Below are 19,443 nucleotides of genomic sequence, written 5' to 3'. Positions count from 1 at the left end.
CTGAACTCCCTCTCGTATTTATACATTCATTTTGACAGAAATATCGATATCTCATTTCTAATTTACACGAAACTTCATGACCATGGCGTTAAAATTGATAAAATGAAATTTAGAAAACAAATTAGTAAAATAATCTCGAGTTCCCGGATGCTGTCAATAATGGCGGAGGCGACCCAATCCACGGAAAAGAAACGCTCTAAATTGCAGTATTCTAGTTAAAGTAACCGTTTCACTCGTCGATGTTTTCGGTATGTTCACTCGCTTAAAATTATATTTGTTAGCATGGTTTAAATGATCGTTTTAGGTGCCTTTAAGTTCGAAATGAAGCTCCATCGACTGCACGAGCACAAAATACTCACTTGCCAGGGCTCCCTTCGTTTAGTTGTAGTCCCGCGTATTCAGTTAGTTAACTCAGCTCATCAGTAATACCGTAGATATAAACGGATATGTGTATCTTTTACTATACTGAGCGATTGCACAGCATGTGTCTCTTAGTAACCTAACCATAACCCTGACTCTGACAATAATGGATAGTGCCAAAAAAAGGCAAGTTTCATCATCAATCCAATCGTCATCATCGGATAATTAGTTTTTAGGTTTTTTTTATTAGAGGGGTGGGTAGGAATGTTCCAGTGGCATTGGAAGTGCAGCGACGAAAGCACCAGCAATAATTTACTGAATGACGTTTTTTTTTTGAATACCATGTTTTTAAAGAAATTGAAGTAAATTCGCTGCAGCAACATAATAGAACTTTTCAAAAATCAGCATTTGGCTGTGGTAATGAAAAATTGCTTCCAACATGCCTGATGTTGTCCTTTGATCAGAAGTAATCTTCCACTTAAGCAATATAATTCTTGTCCAGAATTACCGAGTAGCCTATCTCCCCAAATTTCCTGTTAAAACAATTAGGCCTATTAGTGCCATTAGTTTCTTCATATGTATTGAACTGAAGACCTTTCGAGTTTTACTAGAAGGAAATCCGAGAGGAATCTACAGATAGGCTGATAGGTTACAGGCTTTGAATTTAAAACAGAAATGTTGGTTTTAGCTAGGATGGAGCTGAAGTACTGAAGCCTTTGAATTTTTCGTATTAATCTTAACGTTATCTTAGGAAAATAAGCTATTCAATGTTTGAGAATAACTGAATTAATTTCTGGCAGGATTTAATGCCTTTTACTTTGCTTATGTTATCCACATGATCAAATATTATCGTACATGCATATAGGCCTATGATTTTGGATACCAATAAGTAATTAAAAGATTTCAAATTTTTCACAATAAACTAGCATTTGCCTTTACTTGAGGTTTTATCCACCCATCAATTTTAAACATATGTTTCCCATCCTTAGATTAGAGGTTTTCAATGATCGGTTTTAAATCGAGTATATCTTTTTTCCACTTCAGCGAAGCAGACGGAAATTCATCGTCGGTTTAATACGTAATAGATAAGAGTATGGTATTGTTTGACTGACTCGTATCAAAGGAATTGGAAACTGATGAAGATTGCGTAGGCTTTATTGTAGTATCAGAAACCTCGCGAATGATGGAGTATGATCCAGCTGAACCAACAGAGTAAGTATGCAGCATAGATTGATTCTACTGAGATTGCTATGTATGGTATATGATAAGCTTTTTTATCGTTGTTTATCATTGTCTTTACGAAATAAGAATTGCCAGACCTAATCTTTTGTTTGTCATTATTATTAGTTAATTTAGATATTAGATCTTAGAATTGTAAATCTGGTTATTGTGTATAGGGTTGATTCACCAATGTTGCATGTTCAAAAACACAATTTTCATCTCGCTGTATGTGTTTGAGTTATGGTAGAACAAACTGATTCATATCAAGGTCTAGGCATACCGTAATTGCGTTGTATGCATATCAGATTTCGATGAATTCAGCTTTTTTAGTTGAAATTATTTATCAAGGTCAACAGATTCAATGTATAACAATATTACTCTTAATTCGAAAGGTATTCTTTCCAATATGAAAGGCAGCGACCTGAATTCAGTGTTGTTGTTATACTAGCTAATGTATTGCAGATATACTGTTACACGAAGTATATGTTCATGTATTCTCTATAGATCACTCATCATCTAAGCTTTGATATATCCATGTATATGTGTTTAAAGCCCAGCTACTTTCATTGGTAAATAATACAGTGGCCAAATCCCCGTGATGTTTTATGCTTGTAGAAGCCATTATTTGTTTCTTCTCCATGTGTATTCAAATCCAATATGGCGGGTTTGACTCATTCAGTGCAGAATGGCTTCACTGAGAGCTGTATGCACGATCAGCGTCATAACATAATAAGGTAGAAATAGTGGATTGTCTGGATTAATGCTATTATCAGTAGGATATCTATGATGAGTTGTTGAAGCACAATCTATTGAAGAAATTCAGATATTGATATAATCAGTGGAAACATGAATAAATGCAAGAAAAGAGAATAATCAAGTATTCCATGAAAGGAAACTAACTATCTACCTAGTTCTTTTTATTGATTTCCTCAATCACGCATCAATCTGTATACAAGCATTGGATGGCAAATAAATTGATTTACTTATCTTTTATCTATATCGCATCTGAGTTGCACATAGATAGGTCTTCAATCTCTACAAATAACCACATTCTACTGAATTCAGAATTCTACTGTTTTTAATAGAATATTATTATGCTTAAGATAAGCAATGACAGTTCCTTGTTTCTACCATTTATGCTTTGTTATTGTTTTCCTTTTCACAGGGAAGTTGATTTGAATACTACAGACAAAGCACCAGTGATCTCGTTGGCATCAGTTTTTGACATGGCAAAAACGCGCAAGAAAAAAGATAAGGCAGATGAAAGTGAAGATCATTCTAGTAAGATATCATTTCAGATTAAGCCACGTATTCGCACGAGAATGATGAAAAATGCAGACGATGATGATGATGAGGAGGAACGACAGGAAACAAAAGAATCTCTTCTTCCTAAAGAACCAAAATCGATAGATCATTCTCTTGAAAAACTGAAAGAAGAGAAAAATGTGACTGAGTTTTTGGACAAAAAAGGAGATGATAATGAAGATGATAAGAGTGAAGAGGATTCAAAGCTGCAGCTGCGTAGATCAAGTCGACATAGGCGGAATAGTCTAGATACAGAAGAGAAATCATCTTCTGATCAGAGTATGACGCAATTAAGAGAAGATGGGGAAGAGGCAAAAACCATTTACAAGTCTAAAGATGTTCAATCAGAAATGACAGAGACTTCGCCGAGACGAACAAGATCGACCGATCGTTCTCAAAAAAATAGACCTGATGAAAATGAAGATACTAAAGAAACCTCTAGCAAATATGAAGATAGTTCATCTAAACGCAGGACCCGTTCTCATGATCGTCAAAAAGATGAAAATCGCTCCGAAACTCGTATTCAAGAGGCAGCTGATGAAAAAACTGAATCTGACGAGAAAAAGGAAGCTTCATTTAGAGAAGCCCGTCATCGGGGTAGAAATGAAGAAGATTATGAGAAAAAGCCTGGTCGCGATTACAGGAGTGGAGGATATCGGTCTCGATCTGATAGACGAACTGATTACCATCGTGATAGATACAGTTACGATGAAAGAGATCGATACGGACGATACAGATACAGAGATCATCGAGATGAAATTGATGATACTCGAGATCGAAAATTGCGTCGACGCACTGTTAGTCCATATCGAAAAAGAGCTGATTCACCCGAAAAATATAGCAAGGACTCCGTAAAAAGGAAGTCGGATGATATTAAAATGGAAATAGATATTAGCTCCATCCCAATACCTCCATCCCGAGATGCTAACGCGAAACAACCCGATTCTTCAAAAATACCGCGAGAAGAGAAACATGTGGACCCTGAGGATATAATTACAGACCCTGTTCCAATGGATATTGATTCGTCTGATGAATCAAAGCCAGTTGTGCATCATGAGGACACTAAGATATCTCAGATACCGGATAAGACAAGGACACATTCAACTCAGGAATCTGTTACGGAAGAATTAACAACCACTAATGAAGAAACTGTAAAACCTCCATCAAAAATTGGATTTACCATAGTTCCGAAAGGGAAGAAAATCTATAGACGTCCATTGCCATTTGATGATGAAGAAATGGGTGCAAGTGTAAGTTCTGTATTTGGCGATGATTCAAAGACCCCACCTCGGAGAACTACGAGATCCAGTCATGGTTTTGAAAATGAAAAACAATTGTCTTTAAGTGAAAGTAGAAGTGCCAGTAAGTCGACATCAAGAAACGAGAAATCCGGGAAGGATGATGATGAAAAAATTAGTCAAGATGCGGAACAAGAGCCAATTGATAAGAATGAAACTGATCAACATCACACTCCAGCTCGAAGAATCACTCGCAGGTCTAGTTCTAATGATAAACCTAAAGATATCATCCATACTCGACGGAAAAGGCGATCAAATTCTACAGATGGCACTGGTCAATCAAGTTGGGAACAAAAAATAGAAATTGAAAGAACCGGTAAAGTTAAAGACACTGATGAAGATGAAGCCGATTATGATGAAGCAACACCACCAAAAACTCGAAACCAGACGAGGAAACATCATGAACTCATCGATGTCAACTTTGAGAAATTTAAGACAACATATATAAATCCAGAAATAAAATTACATAGATGTGACACATCTGACAAGTGGTACCATGATAGACATCAATCAACGGCTCAGAAAACGTCTTCAAGCCACAGGGTTGCAGACTCTCCTGAAATAACACTTACAGATCGTAAAAGACATGAACATTCAGAAAAATCTAGTCACAAGCGAAGAAATCTCGAAAGAGAGGAAGTTAGAAAAGGTCATCATGAATCTGTAGAATTAGATGAAGAAGAAACTCATTGTTTTGAGAGGAGACGTACTCGGCACTACGAGTCACCAGAGCGTTATTCGAAACATTCGAATAAAGAGTCCAATCCTGATCATCATCATCAGGTTGAATGTTTCGGAAAGAAAAGTGTGAAATCTCCGTCTAGTCCTGAAAAGTCTGAATCGCCTCAAAAAGAAAATCTAGCAGATGATGAGGATGAGGAAGACGATGAGATAATTGTCAATTTGCCAAAGTACATCGAGTTTGGAGATCCAGTTAAAAAACATAGTCAACTTGAAGTGAATAATAGTTCTATCTCTAAAGAAAAGGATTTTAAAGGAAGGGAAGATTCAGTGGAATCATTGATTAAAAAAGAGACACTGAATGAAAAAGATTCAGAAAAATGCTCAGATGACGAGGATCCAAAATCAAGGAGATATAACAGACAACATGAGACAGGTTTAAAACAAAAGGAGAAAAACAAACATTCCCACTATGATTCCTCTGAAGAACAAAAAGAGAAAAAACATTCTCAACGCAATTCATATGATGATATCGAGTTGGCGAAAGATTCAGATAAACCAAAAAGTTTTAATCACTATGACTTTCCACATCATGAGAAAAAGAAAAGACACGAAATCTCTGATGATCAGGATACCGATAGACTTGATCCATCACCACCAGAGAAGCCAAAAAAGAAGCATTCTCATTATGACTCATCTGAAGAGAAAGATTTGAAAATGCATTCGCCCGAGAAGAAAAATCATTCGACCAAGCATGCCTCCTCAGATGAACGTGAAAGGACTAAACACCACAGACATCATAAATATGAGGAGTCTGATGAACAGTCTACACATCCTAAAAAACTAATGGATGGTTATGATGTAAAGAAAAGATCTCATCAAGAATCATCTGAGGAAAGAGATAAGAAACGATATTCAAGATATGATACTGATGAACAAGACAGAAAAAGACATTCTAAATATGATTCATCTGAAGAAAGAGATAAGAAAAGACACTATAGATTCGGCTCACCTGAAGAAAGAGAAAAAAGGCCTCCTAGGCTTAATACACCTGAAGATAAGGAAAAAAAGCATTCAAAGTTTGATTCACCTGAAGAAGAACAAGAAAAGAAAAGGCAAACAAGGTATGACTCACCTGAAGGAAAAGATAAAAGGCATTCAAGGTATAATACACCTGAAGAACGAGAAAAGAAGAGGTTAGCAAGGTTTGACTCACCTGAAGAAAGAGATAAAAGGCATTCAGAGTTTAGTACACCTGAAGATAAGGAAAAAAGGCATTCAAGGTATGAATCTCCTGAAGAACGAGAAAAGAAAAGGCAATCAAGACACGAATCACCTGAAGACAGAGAAAGAAGGCATTCAAGGTTTAGTACACCTGAAAATAAGGAAAAAAGGCATTCTAGGTATGATTCTTCTGAAGAACGAGAAAAGAAGCGGCAATCGAGACATGACTCACCTGAAGAGAGAGACCGACGTCACTCAAGATATACACCAGAAGATAAAGAAAAAAGGCATTCAAAGTATGAGTCACTAGAAGAACATGAAATGAGAAGACATCGTTGGCGTGATTCCCCTGAAGAATGGGATAGGAGAAGGTATCGAAGGCGTGATTCTCCTGAGGAATGGGAAAGGAGAAGATACTCTCGATATGGGGAACATAGTAGAAGACGGCGTGAATTGGTTGTGGATGAAAGAAAATCTGAGATTACTTCAATGGATGAACCTCAAATTGGAAAAGCTCATACTGAGCTGTCTGACATGAATAGAGGTCATGTCGAGGAAACAGAAGGACAGAAAACTATCGTTGATAAACTCCCAGCTGAGATAATCACAGAGACCAGTATACCAGAGGAGAAATATGATCAGGTACAAAAAGATGATAACAACAGTAGTGAAAAAAATCTACACTCAATAGAATTGAAAAGTAATGTACTGAATGTTGAGCCATTAGGCATTGCAACTGAAATGGAACAATATCCGAAAATGCACAATGAATCAAAACGCCAGTCAGTTAATATTCGCAATGTTTTCCTCAGCGCTGATAGTCCAAAAGCTAGTTGGTTTGATAAACAGACTTGTGGCAATGATGATATTGTTGAGGTTGGTCCTGATGATGATAGCATTGACTCTCCTATGGACACTGGTCTGCCTAATATTCCATTACCGTCTGCAATGCCTTTGGATGTTCAAACCGATGCCTTAGAGGTTCAAACCGAAGCCTTAAATCAAGATGATACTGAAGTCAAAGATATGGAGGTATCTGATGATGAGGATGAAGTAACACTTGTACCGGAGGTAATCTCCAAAGATATTGAGCCTCCTCCACCTGGGACATACAATATCCAACTACCAAATCCTGCTGTTGATGGAGCTGACAGTAAAGATAGCGGTGATATATCCAAACAAACATCTACAACTGCCGAAATTCAGTTACCAAACCTAGTTTGTGTTCCACCTCCACCACCGCCACCAGGGCCATCAGATACCTCAACTCCATCTGGTGCAGCATTACCTGCAGTGTCAACAATTCCGCAAGCCCAGCCTCAATTGCTGACAGCAGAGATTGTTCTACCAACATCCATCATTGCGCCAGCATCCAGTGTTGTTCAACAGCCATTGTCAGCACCTCATTCAGCATTGGAAATGGTTGCGTTGCCAGAATCAAGAGTATTATCCAGTCAGAATTTGGTTCTTCCACCAAGTATTCCATTACCCGACGTGGCGGATAAATTTCCAGAGCCTTTCAGGAATAAATCAACTATATCTACTGGTACTGCAGTGGTAACACAAGACCCTGATGTTCAGACGCCTCAGCCATTATCAGTATCAGGAGTGGTGACTCCAAACGAGATTTTTGTGTCTGCTAACATTGATAATGTGCCTACACTACCTCGGCCTACACCTTTCAAAGATGAGATAAAGAAGTTACCCGACTCTATCAACATCCAACCAGATGTTTCTTCTGCTCTCATTAAGCAAAGAATAACTGAATTATCAGTTGCCGGTAATTTATTTCCTCAACAGGAATCAATATCGGAACTAAATCCAACAATCATAATGCCTTCACCTGGAGGAGCTGAACGTCACTGGATGAAAGCAATCACAGAGATACTCGTTGAACCTGACCCCGAAAAGCCACCTCCAATTCGTAGGAAGCGTTCACGTTGGGGTCCAGAGTTACCTCAGTCTCCAGACATCCAACAGCCAATAATCGACAGTACTGTTATCGGTGCAACCACCGCTGAAGCTAGTGAGACCAATACGGATGAAATTGGTTCCAATGAACCAGATACACCTACCCGCAGACGTAGTGGACGTATAAAGGTATTGGAAGAGCAAAAGGAAAAAGAGAAACATGAAGAAAAAATGCGTGAACGTCAAAATATTTTAGCCCAGAAAATCGAATCTGCAAATGTTTCGAATACTCAAAACCCGCCACAAGTTACAGCGTCCCCGTCGCGGCCAGAGAAGGTGAAATCTCGATGGCGTCGATTTAGTGAATTAGAGGCCGAAAAAGCGGAAACCACTTCACAGGAAACAATGGGGGCTGTCGGTATAGCTAAACCACCGACACCGCCATTACTCCATACAGATAACGATGAAGAGAATGAAAGACATGAACGACTCATTACGGAAAGTTTGGCTTTGAAAAGAGATCCACCATCGCTAGACACGTTGTCTAACGGCTCCATCTTGAAGAATCCTGGCAGCTTATTCGGAGAGACCGACACGAAAAAAACTGTACAGTTCGACGAACCGACGGTTATTACGTTCGAAAAACAGGAGCCACTCCCCGATGAAGACATGATCGCTATGCTTGGTACCGATGATGGCAATGATGACGATGATTATGATTTGCCACCTCCGCCACCATCACCTCCACCAGAGGCAGATAATGAGGATGAGCCTCCGCCCCCACCACCTCCACCAGCTGAGGAAGAAGGAGAAGTCGGGGAGGAAAACGCTATCGAACATATTGATGATACTCCACCCACTTATTTAGAAATGTCTGATAACATATACTTAGCTGAAAGGTGAGTCTTCAGATCTGGTGAGTTCAGATCTGTAGAATCTGAGTGAATAAATTTATTGCCTCAAAATTTTTCAGAAACAACATTAATGAAAACACTTGCAGCAATAAATTCATTTACTCACTTGAAAATGCGACTTTTTTCTGTGTTTACTTACTGTCAGTATATTGACTTCAAATCCAACTTCCTATCTCAATCTTCAAATTTTTTGCATTTTAGGAAAAATTTGAGTAAAGCTAAGAAGGAAGCACGACGTATGATCTGTGATTGTACGACTTGTCGTGAAGATCGTGATATGGGTTTTGCAGCTTGTGGAGATGATTGCTTAAACAGAATGTTAATGATTGAGTGGTAGGTGATATAAACGAGGAAGTTTTCTCAGTTTTTAATACGATGTATCACCTTCAATTTGGCCCGCAATTTCATTTTCAGCGGTAAACGTTGCCCTTGTGGAGACCACTGTACCAATAAAAGATTTCAGAAGGTAAGTTTATTCAGCCAGACCTGCGCTACACTTATGACAGAGAAATTGATTTACATTGTTTACATCTTTTATTTTACAGAAAGAATATGCATTCGTGAAGCCGTTTAAAACTCGTTTCAAAGGATGGGGATTAATGGCAATGGATGATTTATTACCGTATGTGTTAACTTTGTATATATGAACTGCTATTAGTCACTAATAGGATTTTCAATGATTTACACTAATAGTGTAAATCATTGAAAATCCTGGGCTAAAACAATTGACTCCTTGGCAAGCAGAGAGTACACTGTGTCTTACTATACATATTGAAATTGCATTTTCAGCTTAGCATAAAATAGATTTGACTTACCTTTTAATCTACTTTAAACTTGAAAATGCTAGAATAATTGAGGATTCCAAGGTTTCTGCCTCAACGTGGCGAGACATCTATTTCACCCCTCAAACATAGAATTAGGCAGGTCGTGCATCTAGGTTAACTCGGATTAATAAGTACATATGTGGCACGATTTTCGTACAGCATTCATAGAAATCGAGAATAAGAAGAAATCCAGTGTTAACGTCCTACTGTACGCTAGTGAACCTAGTCAAATTTCACTTGCCACTGTAACGTTGCCAGAATCCCATATCATTATGCGCATTTATCTTTTTCATAAGTGGCACGTTTATAATGGAGTACGTGGGCGAAGTTTGCGATTATCGTGAGTTCAAGCGTCGTACCGATGAATACGATCAGGAAAACCAGGAACATCACTATTTCATGGCTTTGAACGCGGATGAAGTGATCGACGCAACCCGTAAAGGCAGCGTATCGCGATTTATAAACCACAGCTGCGACCCGAATAGCGAAACTCAAAAGGTAGTTTTCGTGATGTTCAACCATTATTTGTGATATTGAAGGGTGGCTACTTACCTGGAAATCAAAAAATGATTTTGTTTTGTATTTTTAGTGGAGTGTCGGAGGTCAGCTGCGTATAGGATTCTTCACGAAACACGAAGTGAACAAGGGAGAAGAAATCACTTTTGATTATCAATTTGAAAGATACGGGTTAGTGTTTTATTGTCTCATGCCTTTGATGAATTGACGATTGATGATTATTCACACCGATATTAATAATTCAGTGTAAAATCCATATGAAAGCTTTGATGAACAAATGGGTTTTGAGCTTGGATTTAAAATTGCCTCTGTGCGATGACAATTTCAGCAAGGAAGCTCAGAAATGTTATTGCGGCTCGGCTAACTGTCGAGGATACATCGGCGGTGAATTGAAGTCGACTCCGATGAAACCGCTGAAGTCTTCCCCGACTACAACAACTCCTACTTCTACTGCTAAAGAAAAGAAGAAGAAACGAAAGGAAATATTTGACGATCTTCTTGTAAGTTACTGAATATTATGTATTCCTATATTAGTTATCAATCACGCAGATATCGTTTTACAATCTTGAATACAATATTTAATTGTAGTTGGATGAAGAAATCAATAAAATCACGGAACTCGATGGAATGAGGACTAAGAATCATGTATTGAATTTGTGTCGATTAATGGTGCGTTCAGAAGGCATTGATTACCGAATGGCTTTACTGAAAATTATACAAAATACTAAGGAACCAGCGTGCTTGAGACTGTTCTTGGAATATCATGGATTATCACTGTTATGGAGTTGGATGGCTGATTTGGATGATTCGGCAAAGGATTTGAAAATTCAGGTAAGTTCATTTTATTCATGTTCAGCAAACTCCTCTTGCCTTGGATCTAACATTGAGGAAAGCAAATTCTGGGGCAGTTGGAGCGATTTTAGTGATGATAGGTATTCATCGCCTGAATTGGTATAGGAAATTGCAATAATTTGAGGCAATTGACTCCTTGACAAACAGAGTCCACTGTATCTTACATATTGAAATTGCATTTTGAGCTTTGTATAAAATATATTGACTTATCATTTAATCTATTTTAAACTTGAAAATGCTAGATTAATTGAGGATTCCAAGGTTTCTGCCTCTTCATGGCAAGACATCTATTTCACCCCTCAAACATAGTGTTATCTATCCACTTATTTTGCTTCTATTGACCATAAATCTTCAACCATAAACATCCAAAAGATCGACATCTTACGATCTGAACCCTTGAAAATTTTCTCGCTTTTTTAAAATCATTGTGGGGAATTTCTTATTCAGATATTGGCCACTCTACAGCTAATGCCGATTTCCAACAAAACCATGTTACGAGAAAGCAAAATAATGTCGGTAGTGCAACGATGGGCGGAAGAAATGATGACAGGAAAACGAACCGATACCAGTGATTCTGATGTTTCTGATTTACCTCATAAAATTTCAAAAGTTAAAGGCGATGATACTAGTTCGGATAGCGATTCGCATTCAGCACCGCCGTCGAGAGACTGTTCACAACCTCCTCCACCCGGTTTAGAAAGTATTTCGGAACTTACCACGGTCGTCGATGAGTCACCCGACGCCGATCCGAGCAGTCCTCGCGGCAAGAAATCTAAAACCAGCGACCTCGAATCGGGAGAAATCTCCGATAATGAAGTAGAAGAGGGTGAAATCTCGGCTGATGTTGAGAAAAAGAAATTGGAGATTGGAGTCACTTATTTAGCCAGTCAGTTACTTGGAAAATGGACTAACCTCAAGGTAGGCCATGAATTATAGGATTTGTATTGTATTTGGTGTAATGTGCGTGTTTGATTTATATTACTGATGGAGGTTCATAATCAGCTTCTATCAAAATCTAAATATGCAAAATAAACTTAGGAATCCATGGTTTCTGTTATTTCAATGACATGATACTATTTCACCCCTCTTACATTTTATGTTTGTTATATCATTTCAATTGAAAATAGTTTAATGATTACTTTCTGCTCTGAATGTGTTGATGTCTTTAATAGAAAGCAACTCAGATTTCAGCCGCGAGCTGCGAGGTTCCCGAAATGAATTAAAGCTTCGAACAGCTCTTTTAAGTTCAATAGCATAAGCTTTGTCGTTGGAAGAAGCTCAAATTCTTTAATTAGCTGAAGCTCTTCTAGTCTCGTAGCGATAAACTTAAAAAATTACTAGTGATTTTAACGCGAGGCAATTTTTAGATATCTTACCCGTCAATCATTAATAATTGTTTCCATAGAAACGTATAACAGCAAGCCCAAACTAAGATCAATATTTACCTCGTGGGCAAGAGACATTTTCGGTTATATACGTTTGCTTTGACATTTTGTATGGATTCATGAGTATTTATAATATTAATTGCAGTTTTAAACAAAGTGTGTAAAAATCCAACCACTGCCTTATTACAGATTCAGACTCCGCTATCATACTATCGGTAGGTTTTGCTAGTTACTGAAATCTATGTATGTTTCGTTTTTACAGGAAGCTTTCAAGATTCCGAAACGGCAGCTGGTCGAGGATCGTAAACGAACTGAAAGGGAACTCGGTAAGTTACCAATCATCTATTCATCATACATTCAAAATATTGATCTCATTATCTTCAGACGGTATAGAAATTCGAGCATATTTCATTCAAACCCTGTTTTTAACTAGATCATATTTTGGTTTTTTCAACTCAATGATATGAAATTTCAGTTGATTTAATGGTAATTTTTTATGTTCAAACGTCATTTGATATGTTGTGAAATGAGGATATGTCTATTTGTAAATGTTGTCGTGGTCGTTTTGTTTACACTGACGCTGGAGTTAATGAATATCTGAAGTGAAACTGGATTTTGCTAAAATTATAACGTGAGGAAATCCAGAATTTCCGCTTTTCAATCAGTGAATTGATGAGGTTATTTTATGATTGCTACGTGAATGAAAAATGAGATCTAGGTTCCAATAGTTTATATGTACTCTTCTAGGATAAATCCTAACTTGGCTGGCTTCTTATTGACGAAAATGAGTCTACGGAATGATAAAGTTCACTATTTAGTTGTCAGTCACCCTATCTGGTGGTACTGTCAGGTAATATACCGTTTCATTCAAATAAAAAGCCAACGTCCCTCTAGAGCAGCTACTCTGATTTATATTCAACACCATCAATATTCGAAGGAGGATCTGAGAAATGAAGTTGTTATGAGAAATCGATTTAGCTGCTCTAGTTCCTCCAACCCATGGCCAACTGTCCGAATTTGAGCAAACTCATAGAGAAGTGAATGTTTTCTCTCTGGGTTTGCGTCTGGCCCCAATTTGCCATACATAACTCTCAAGTATAGATACAACGAACGAAGTATGTATTACGTGTAAATTAGTTATGTATGGTAATTCATTTTCCATCGATCCAGATCTATCTTTTCCACATTATGAGTCATGTGTCGAATAATCCTTTCTATAAGGAGAGGGACAGGAAAGTGTGTAAACCTTTTGTGATCAACGATCAATCAGATCTACGATGATATATCATTAGTCTGATGATGCATTGGTTTGATGATAAGCGCAAGAATCAAATGACACTCAAATGTTGAAATGATAGATCTCGCCCTTTTAAACACTTACAAACATGTAACCATTTTGTCAAATGGTAATTTGACATGGTTGCATTTAGTAAACCCAGGTCAAAATACTGGAACCCCGAAACCCTGTTTAGAGAAATTTTAGAAGAGTATATACATCACTATTGGAACCACTTTGTGCAACATGATCGAGATATTGATTCAGTTTTTGGCTCTTTTTTAAGGAAATTAAATGCATAGGACTTACTCAATTTCAATGATTGTTTGAATCCTTTGCAATTATCTCAAATGAGTTATTTTCTAAACACAGAAAAACTTATGGTAGTGCCAAGTTATATGAGGAATGCACATGGTGTGTAGCATTTAGTGAAATTACTTGGGACATTGAATTATTTGCGGCATAATCTTGTTAAACCATGGGTGATACAAACCAGTTAGAACATTCATAATCTGGATTTCCTTTAAGTGCATTCCAAAATTCTGAAAAAAAAACAAATTCTGCCTTTACCCTTCATTGCATCTACTCCGGTGTATAAATCAGTGATAGACTTAGCTAGTACACCGCATCGCAAAGGATTAATGTGATTAGTACTGTAATTAGTTTCTATCTCTATTGAAAGATGGCAGCACCTATCAAACATAATGAAACATTATTAACTAACGATACACCATGCCCCGGTATAGATGCATTAAAGCAGTATGCCCGTTGTACAACAACACACTGGGGTGGAATTTTCAAAAAATTTAATCAATCTCTAGCACTTTCTGGTATTGATTAGAATGTGCTGAAAGGGTTAACTACGTACGTATGAATCTGACTGAAATATATTTGACTAAGTCCCCTTCCTACTCCTGGTAAATCGAGTATTTGTTTATTGTATTCATAGATCGGCAAGAGAAGCATGATAAACACGATAATTATGAACGCGAGGGTTACAGAGATCGTGAAAGAGAACGATATTATGAAAGGGAACGTTATTACGACCGAGATTACGATCGAAATCGACGCGATAGGGGTTATCAAAGAGGTACGTATATCGTTCTAAATTGCTAAGATCTAGAAAAGAATTCGACCCTAAATTTGATATGTTTGTTGATAGATCATCGAGATCGTCGGGATCGTAGAAGGAGTCACCATAACGATTCTAAAGAGTCTCGCAGTGATGATCGAAACTTTGATCGGCGGGAAAAACGTCGCAGAAGCCGAGAGGAATCTCAAACAGAAGAATCGGGGTCAGTATCCATTTGTTTTTGCTTCCAGGGGTCAGATTGATGTAAAAAATTGTAGTAGAGAGATGACTGCGTTAAGAAAATCTAAAAAATTTTAAAACTCTGTGAAAAATCATGAAAATGGGTTAAAAAAATTGGTCTGTCTAGATATTTTAATCCCCTTTTCATGCCATGAACTGTTGAGCTTGGAATTTGTTCACAAGTTTTGTTGGGATCAGTAAATGCTTACGTTATTGAGTTTTGATAAGACCAACTGTGGAAAATCTGGAAAAAATTTGAAAAATCCTGATATTGTGTTGTGCAAAAATGAACTAATCGATCGGACCCCTGGATTTCGCTCTCAGTTCGTTTTGGGCTAGTTGAATAAATAGATTTTCAATAAATTTCTGTTTCAAATGAATAGAAAGCAAGAATCGTCTACTCCGAAAATGAGTAAAGAAGAGAGGAGAAAACTATTTGAAGAGCAAGTGAAAGCTGAAGAAGAGGTGAAGAAACAGCAGGAAGAATTAATGCAACATGCTCAGGAAATGATGAACGCGATGGGATTCCCGCCGGGATTTCCACCATTTCCTCAAGATCCCAATAATCCTTTCCCTCCTAATTTCGCTATGGATCCTAATGCTCCGCCACCTTTCATGCCCCCTCCAATGCCTGAGGTTCCTCCGATGATCGATCAAAATGGACAGCAGCTGATGCCAGTCATCGGTGAGTTGACATACTGCTGTTCTATTCTATGATTTACGATGAACAAAACATGTTAAAAATATGTTTGATATTTGAATTACAGATCCTAATACAGGTATTCCATTAGATCCGACAACTGGATTACCGATTGATCCAGCTCAGATTGAACCTCCGCGTGCCAGTATTCCTTCACTGCTCGATTTACCGACCATTCCTCCGACTTCACAACACGAATCACCAGCACTTGAATACGATCCAATGGCTAATAATCATATGCAAGCGCCTATGCAGCCCATGGTAAGCAATGATTCGACTGTTGGTTATGCCTAATCAATATTTTATGAAGTAACAGACTTCCCGGTATATTTACATATGAATTGTAAAGAAGAAAAGGAATGCAAGTCTGCTGCTATTTTGTTTTCTAAATCAATCGTATCTCTAAAAAAAGAAATCTTATAGATTACATGTGCATTTCAGATGGATCCTAATCAAATGGCTTTACAATATCAAGATCCTCAGCAACAGCAAATGATGTTTCAACAACAGGGCGGTTTCATGCCACCTTCAGGACCTCCGCAATTCTTACCTCCTCAACAACCCCAATTCGTCCCACCTCAGTTCATGCCTCCACAAGCGACGCAGGCTCAACCGACAAATATGTACTATCCACAACAACAGCCGCAACCACAGCCTGGTTTAATGATGCCTCCTTATCAACAACCACAGATGGTACGTCGTCAAATCAGAATTTAACTTTATATTGTTAATCTTATTCAAATTTCTAAAATTTTGTGTGTCTGTTTTATTTAGCTGATGCCACAACCAATGCAAGTTCCGATCGAACACCTGGAAGAGGATGTCCCGCCCCCTCCATCGCCTCCTAAACCTCCAAAAATAAGACTACCTCCCAACTGGAAGACTGCTCGCGATGGAAATGGCAAAATCTACTACTACCATCGAATCACAAAGTAAGGAATTTTTTCATGGTTCGTCTGTTGTTGTTAAGTAATGTTTGATAATTCTGCAAGATCGAACTGTGCTCATTTCAGACAAACTAGATGGGATCCGCCTCAATGGGACCATAGTGACCGTGATGAGATTCCACCCCCTCCTGAGGAACCTGCTAGGGTAAGTACCGTCACGTAGATACTGTCAAATCGATTGTCCCCGTCACGTACGATGCGTATTAACAGAATATTTGGTTTTCAGAAGAAACGAAAAACAACGACCGCAGCTGCAGATACATCGAGTGAATACATCAAACGATGCAAAGAAAACTTCCGTTCTAAGGTATTTCATATCTTTTGGTAAAATATGCTGTAAAGATATTTTTAGTTACTTATTTCCACTTGAATGCCACTCATCAAGGTATTATCAGTCCAAGGTTTATTTTTCCCAATGCAGTACTGGTAGATGATCTTAGAAAATCCTGCAAACACCAGGATTCGAATCCATGAAAATCCTGGGTGGATAACTGCATGAACGACCATTTGCTTGAACCACTTAAGTCTCCGCACCTGGTTGTTTATTTTATGATAGATATATTTCATTTTCAGATATCACAATATATCGTCCACTGCCTGAACCCATTCCGTAAGCCTGATTGTAAATTAGGACATATTAGCAGTACAGAAGACTTCAAACATTTGGCACGAAAGGTAGTTTTTGTCACAGATTCTCGAAGCTTATTCTAAACATATTATCATCGGTTAAAATTAAATGTGATACGCTGATCTGATCTGTTGTAGTTAACGCACGCAGTTATGTCGAAGGAGATTAAACACGTACGTCACGCCGAAGACCTGGAAGTCAACGAAAATGTGAAATCCAAAGCGAAGGAATTTGTGCGTAAATATATGCAGCGATTCGGTCCAACTTACACCAAAGTGAAATCTCCATCCGATGACATGTGATTGCGCATTGTTACGACGTAACTACCGGTAACTTTATTGACGAATGAAGCGGAAATGGCGAAGTAATGAATCATACTAACCAAATTGGGCTGTGTTAGTTGTATGAGTACAAGAATGGCTTCATGTTTACATGTATTTAAATCAATCTTGTGTAAATTGGGACAGAGTACTGAATGATGTATACCGGTTAATGATTGAAAATGTTTGTATATACTATTTCATAGTTTTAGATGAATGAATAATGAACTACATGTATTGTACAGTAGACTCCGTTTTGGTAAAATAACCTTGCCAAATATTGAGTGAAATGTTTGAAAATGTTCCACATTTTTTCTTCATCACTGGGAACAAACTGTATTGCATGTATATCGAGGAGGATTGAGTTTGAATATGCATTTTCTTGAATTCTATCGGTTTAAGCCATTCTGCTACCCCGGTACATGTATTTATTATTTTATGCTACAACGAATGCGTTATGGTCATTTAGGCATTTTCGAATGGAAATTGATCGTGCTAGGAACTTATCGCAAATTGCCCCAAGGCTGTTGTTGTTCAACTCCTGAAATCGTAGTTCGCTCGGATTCCACTTTTTGAATTCAGAAGTAGTAATAGTTGAGTAGTATTGAATGCGTTTAGTAGTATAGCCAGTAACCCTTCTGTTGAATGTAAATAATTTAGTTATTGATTGATCATCCGATGTAAAACAATTGAAGCACGGTTAGTAGCAGTTTATATAAGATATAATGAACTAATGTGTAAATGTATGAAAACATTTGATTACTTTGTATATTTATTGTAAATGTCGATGACTGGTTTTGTAAATAGTGTAAAAATGTATGATGTGAGACAGAGAATTAGTTTTGATATGTACAGATTTCATTTCGTATTACCTATTCATCTGTTTTAGTTCGGATATTGACGAGTTTTTATTAGAAAGTTTTTTGCTCTTGTTATTTTACATTTTATTAGTTATCGAATGAATTATGACTTAAATGATGAAGAAAAACTCGATTTTCGGCATTTTCCGTACTACATTATAAAACATTTGCGATCTGTGTTCACATTGTGAGATCACGTTTTTGATAAGTTCGTGACATAATTCTTTAATTTTGCTCATTCGCTGGAATGTTTAATTTTTCAAAACGAGCGTTATTTGACTGCCATTTTGCTGATGTTTGTTTCCTCTTTCAAAGATAATTTGTGTAGATGTTTTTGGAATCTTGTTTTAAACAAACGATCAGCATTTTCATACTGGAGATATATGTAAATAATATTCCATGAATAAATGTGTATTTTCATTCAAATATGAACCGTTACTTATGTTCTGAAGTATTTGTTTAGAAGTTTTGGAGGAACACATAGTTCATTGATAGTCTTCATAGTTAGTAGTAAGTCTACTGTGCTGCATTTGGAAACATGGGTTAAACCCCTGATTTTTGCTTACTTTTCACAAAAAGTGCAACTTTTTGACAAGTTTATCTGGACAATTTTTGCCACTGCATTTCGTTAAGTGATAGTGATAGTAGATTAGATAAAGATATAGCTATAACGTTGATATCTGATAAACCATGAACAAACGATATAATTGAATATAGCGAGGCGCTGTTAGATTTCAACCGTATAGTGCTGCCACTAGAGATGACGATAGCGGAATTTCTGTGAACTAAAATAGTAACGCGTACCGTCGAAATACATATTTTCACATTATGTATTCTTTGGTGCCCAAAACGATAAAACATTGAATGATCTTCCACTTCTTTTCTTCCATGATATATTTTCGCGAGCAA

General features: G+C 37.4%; 1 protein-coding gene across 2 annotated transcripts; it reads left to right on the top strand.

Moving 5' to 3' along the window:
* Nucleotides 1–124: 124 nt before the first annotated feature.
* On the top strand, nt 125–18,940 carry LOC141907322 (uncharacterized). Of its 2 annotated transcripts, XM_074797284.1 has the most exons (22): nt 125–248; nt 1,405–1,572; nt 2,747–8,899; nt 9,116–9,247; nt 9,329–9,380; nt 9,460–9,536; nt 10,035–10,236; nt 10,328–10,425; nt 10,583–10,754; nt 10,843–11,085; nt 11,554–12,024; nt 12,754–12,817; nt 14,717–14,857; nt 14,930–15,062; nt 15,463–15,764; nt 15,847–16,040; nt 16,221–16,472; nt 16,554–16,711; nt 16,793–16,871; nt 16,953–17,033; nt 17,300–17,401; nt 17,492–18,940. In XM_074797284.1, exons 2-22 carry the CDS (start codon nt 1,541–1,543, stop codon nt 17,654–17,656), a joined length of 9,303 nt encoding a protein of 3,100 aa, XP_074653385.1. In that variant the 5' UTR covers nt 125–248; nt 1,405–1,540; the 3' UTR covers nt 17,657–18,940. The 2 variants fall into 2 exon arrangements, 1 of the variants encoding a protein (XP_074653385.1); XR_012619575.1 differs by lacking the exons at nt 14,930–15,062; nt 15,463–15,764; nt 15,847–16,040; ... (4 more) ...; nt 17,300–17,401; nt 17,492–18,940 and adding an exon at nt 13,239–13,341 and having other exon boundaries at nt 14,717–14,748.
* Nucleotides 18,941–19,443: the final 503 nt, after the last annotated feature.

Source organism: Tubulanus polymorphus, chromosome 1, assembly GCF_964204645.1.
Source record: "Tubulanus polymorphus chromosome 1, tnTubPoly1.2, whole genome shotgun sequence".
NCBI lineage: Eukaryota > Metazoa > Nemertea > Palaeonemertea > Tubulaniformes > Tubulanidae > Tubulanus > Tubulanus polymorphus.
The sequence above is the reverse complement of the archived record's forward strand: the minus strand, read 5'-3'. Positions and strand labels throughout refer to the sequence as shown.

Bases quoted from the DNA above. Each gene is read 5' to 3' on its own strand.
- LOC141907322 (XM_074797284.1), top strand. From the start codon at position 1,541: ATGATGGAGTATGATCCAGCTGAACCAACAGA. The intron at 14,858-14,929 runs GTACGTATATCG...GTTTGTTGATAG, and splicing joins CGATAGGGGTTATCAAAGAG to ATCATCGAGATCGTCGGGAT. The intron at 17,402-17,491 runs GTAGTTTTTGTC...GATCTGTTGTAG, and splicing joins TCAAACATTTGGCACGAAAG to TTAACGCACGCAGTTATGTC.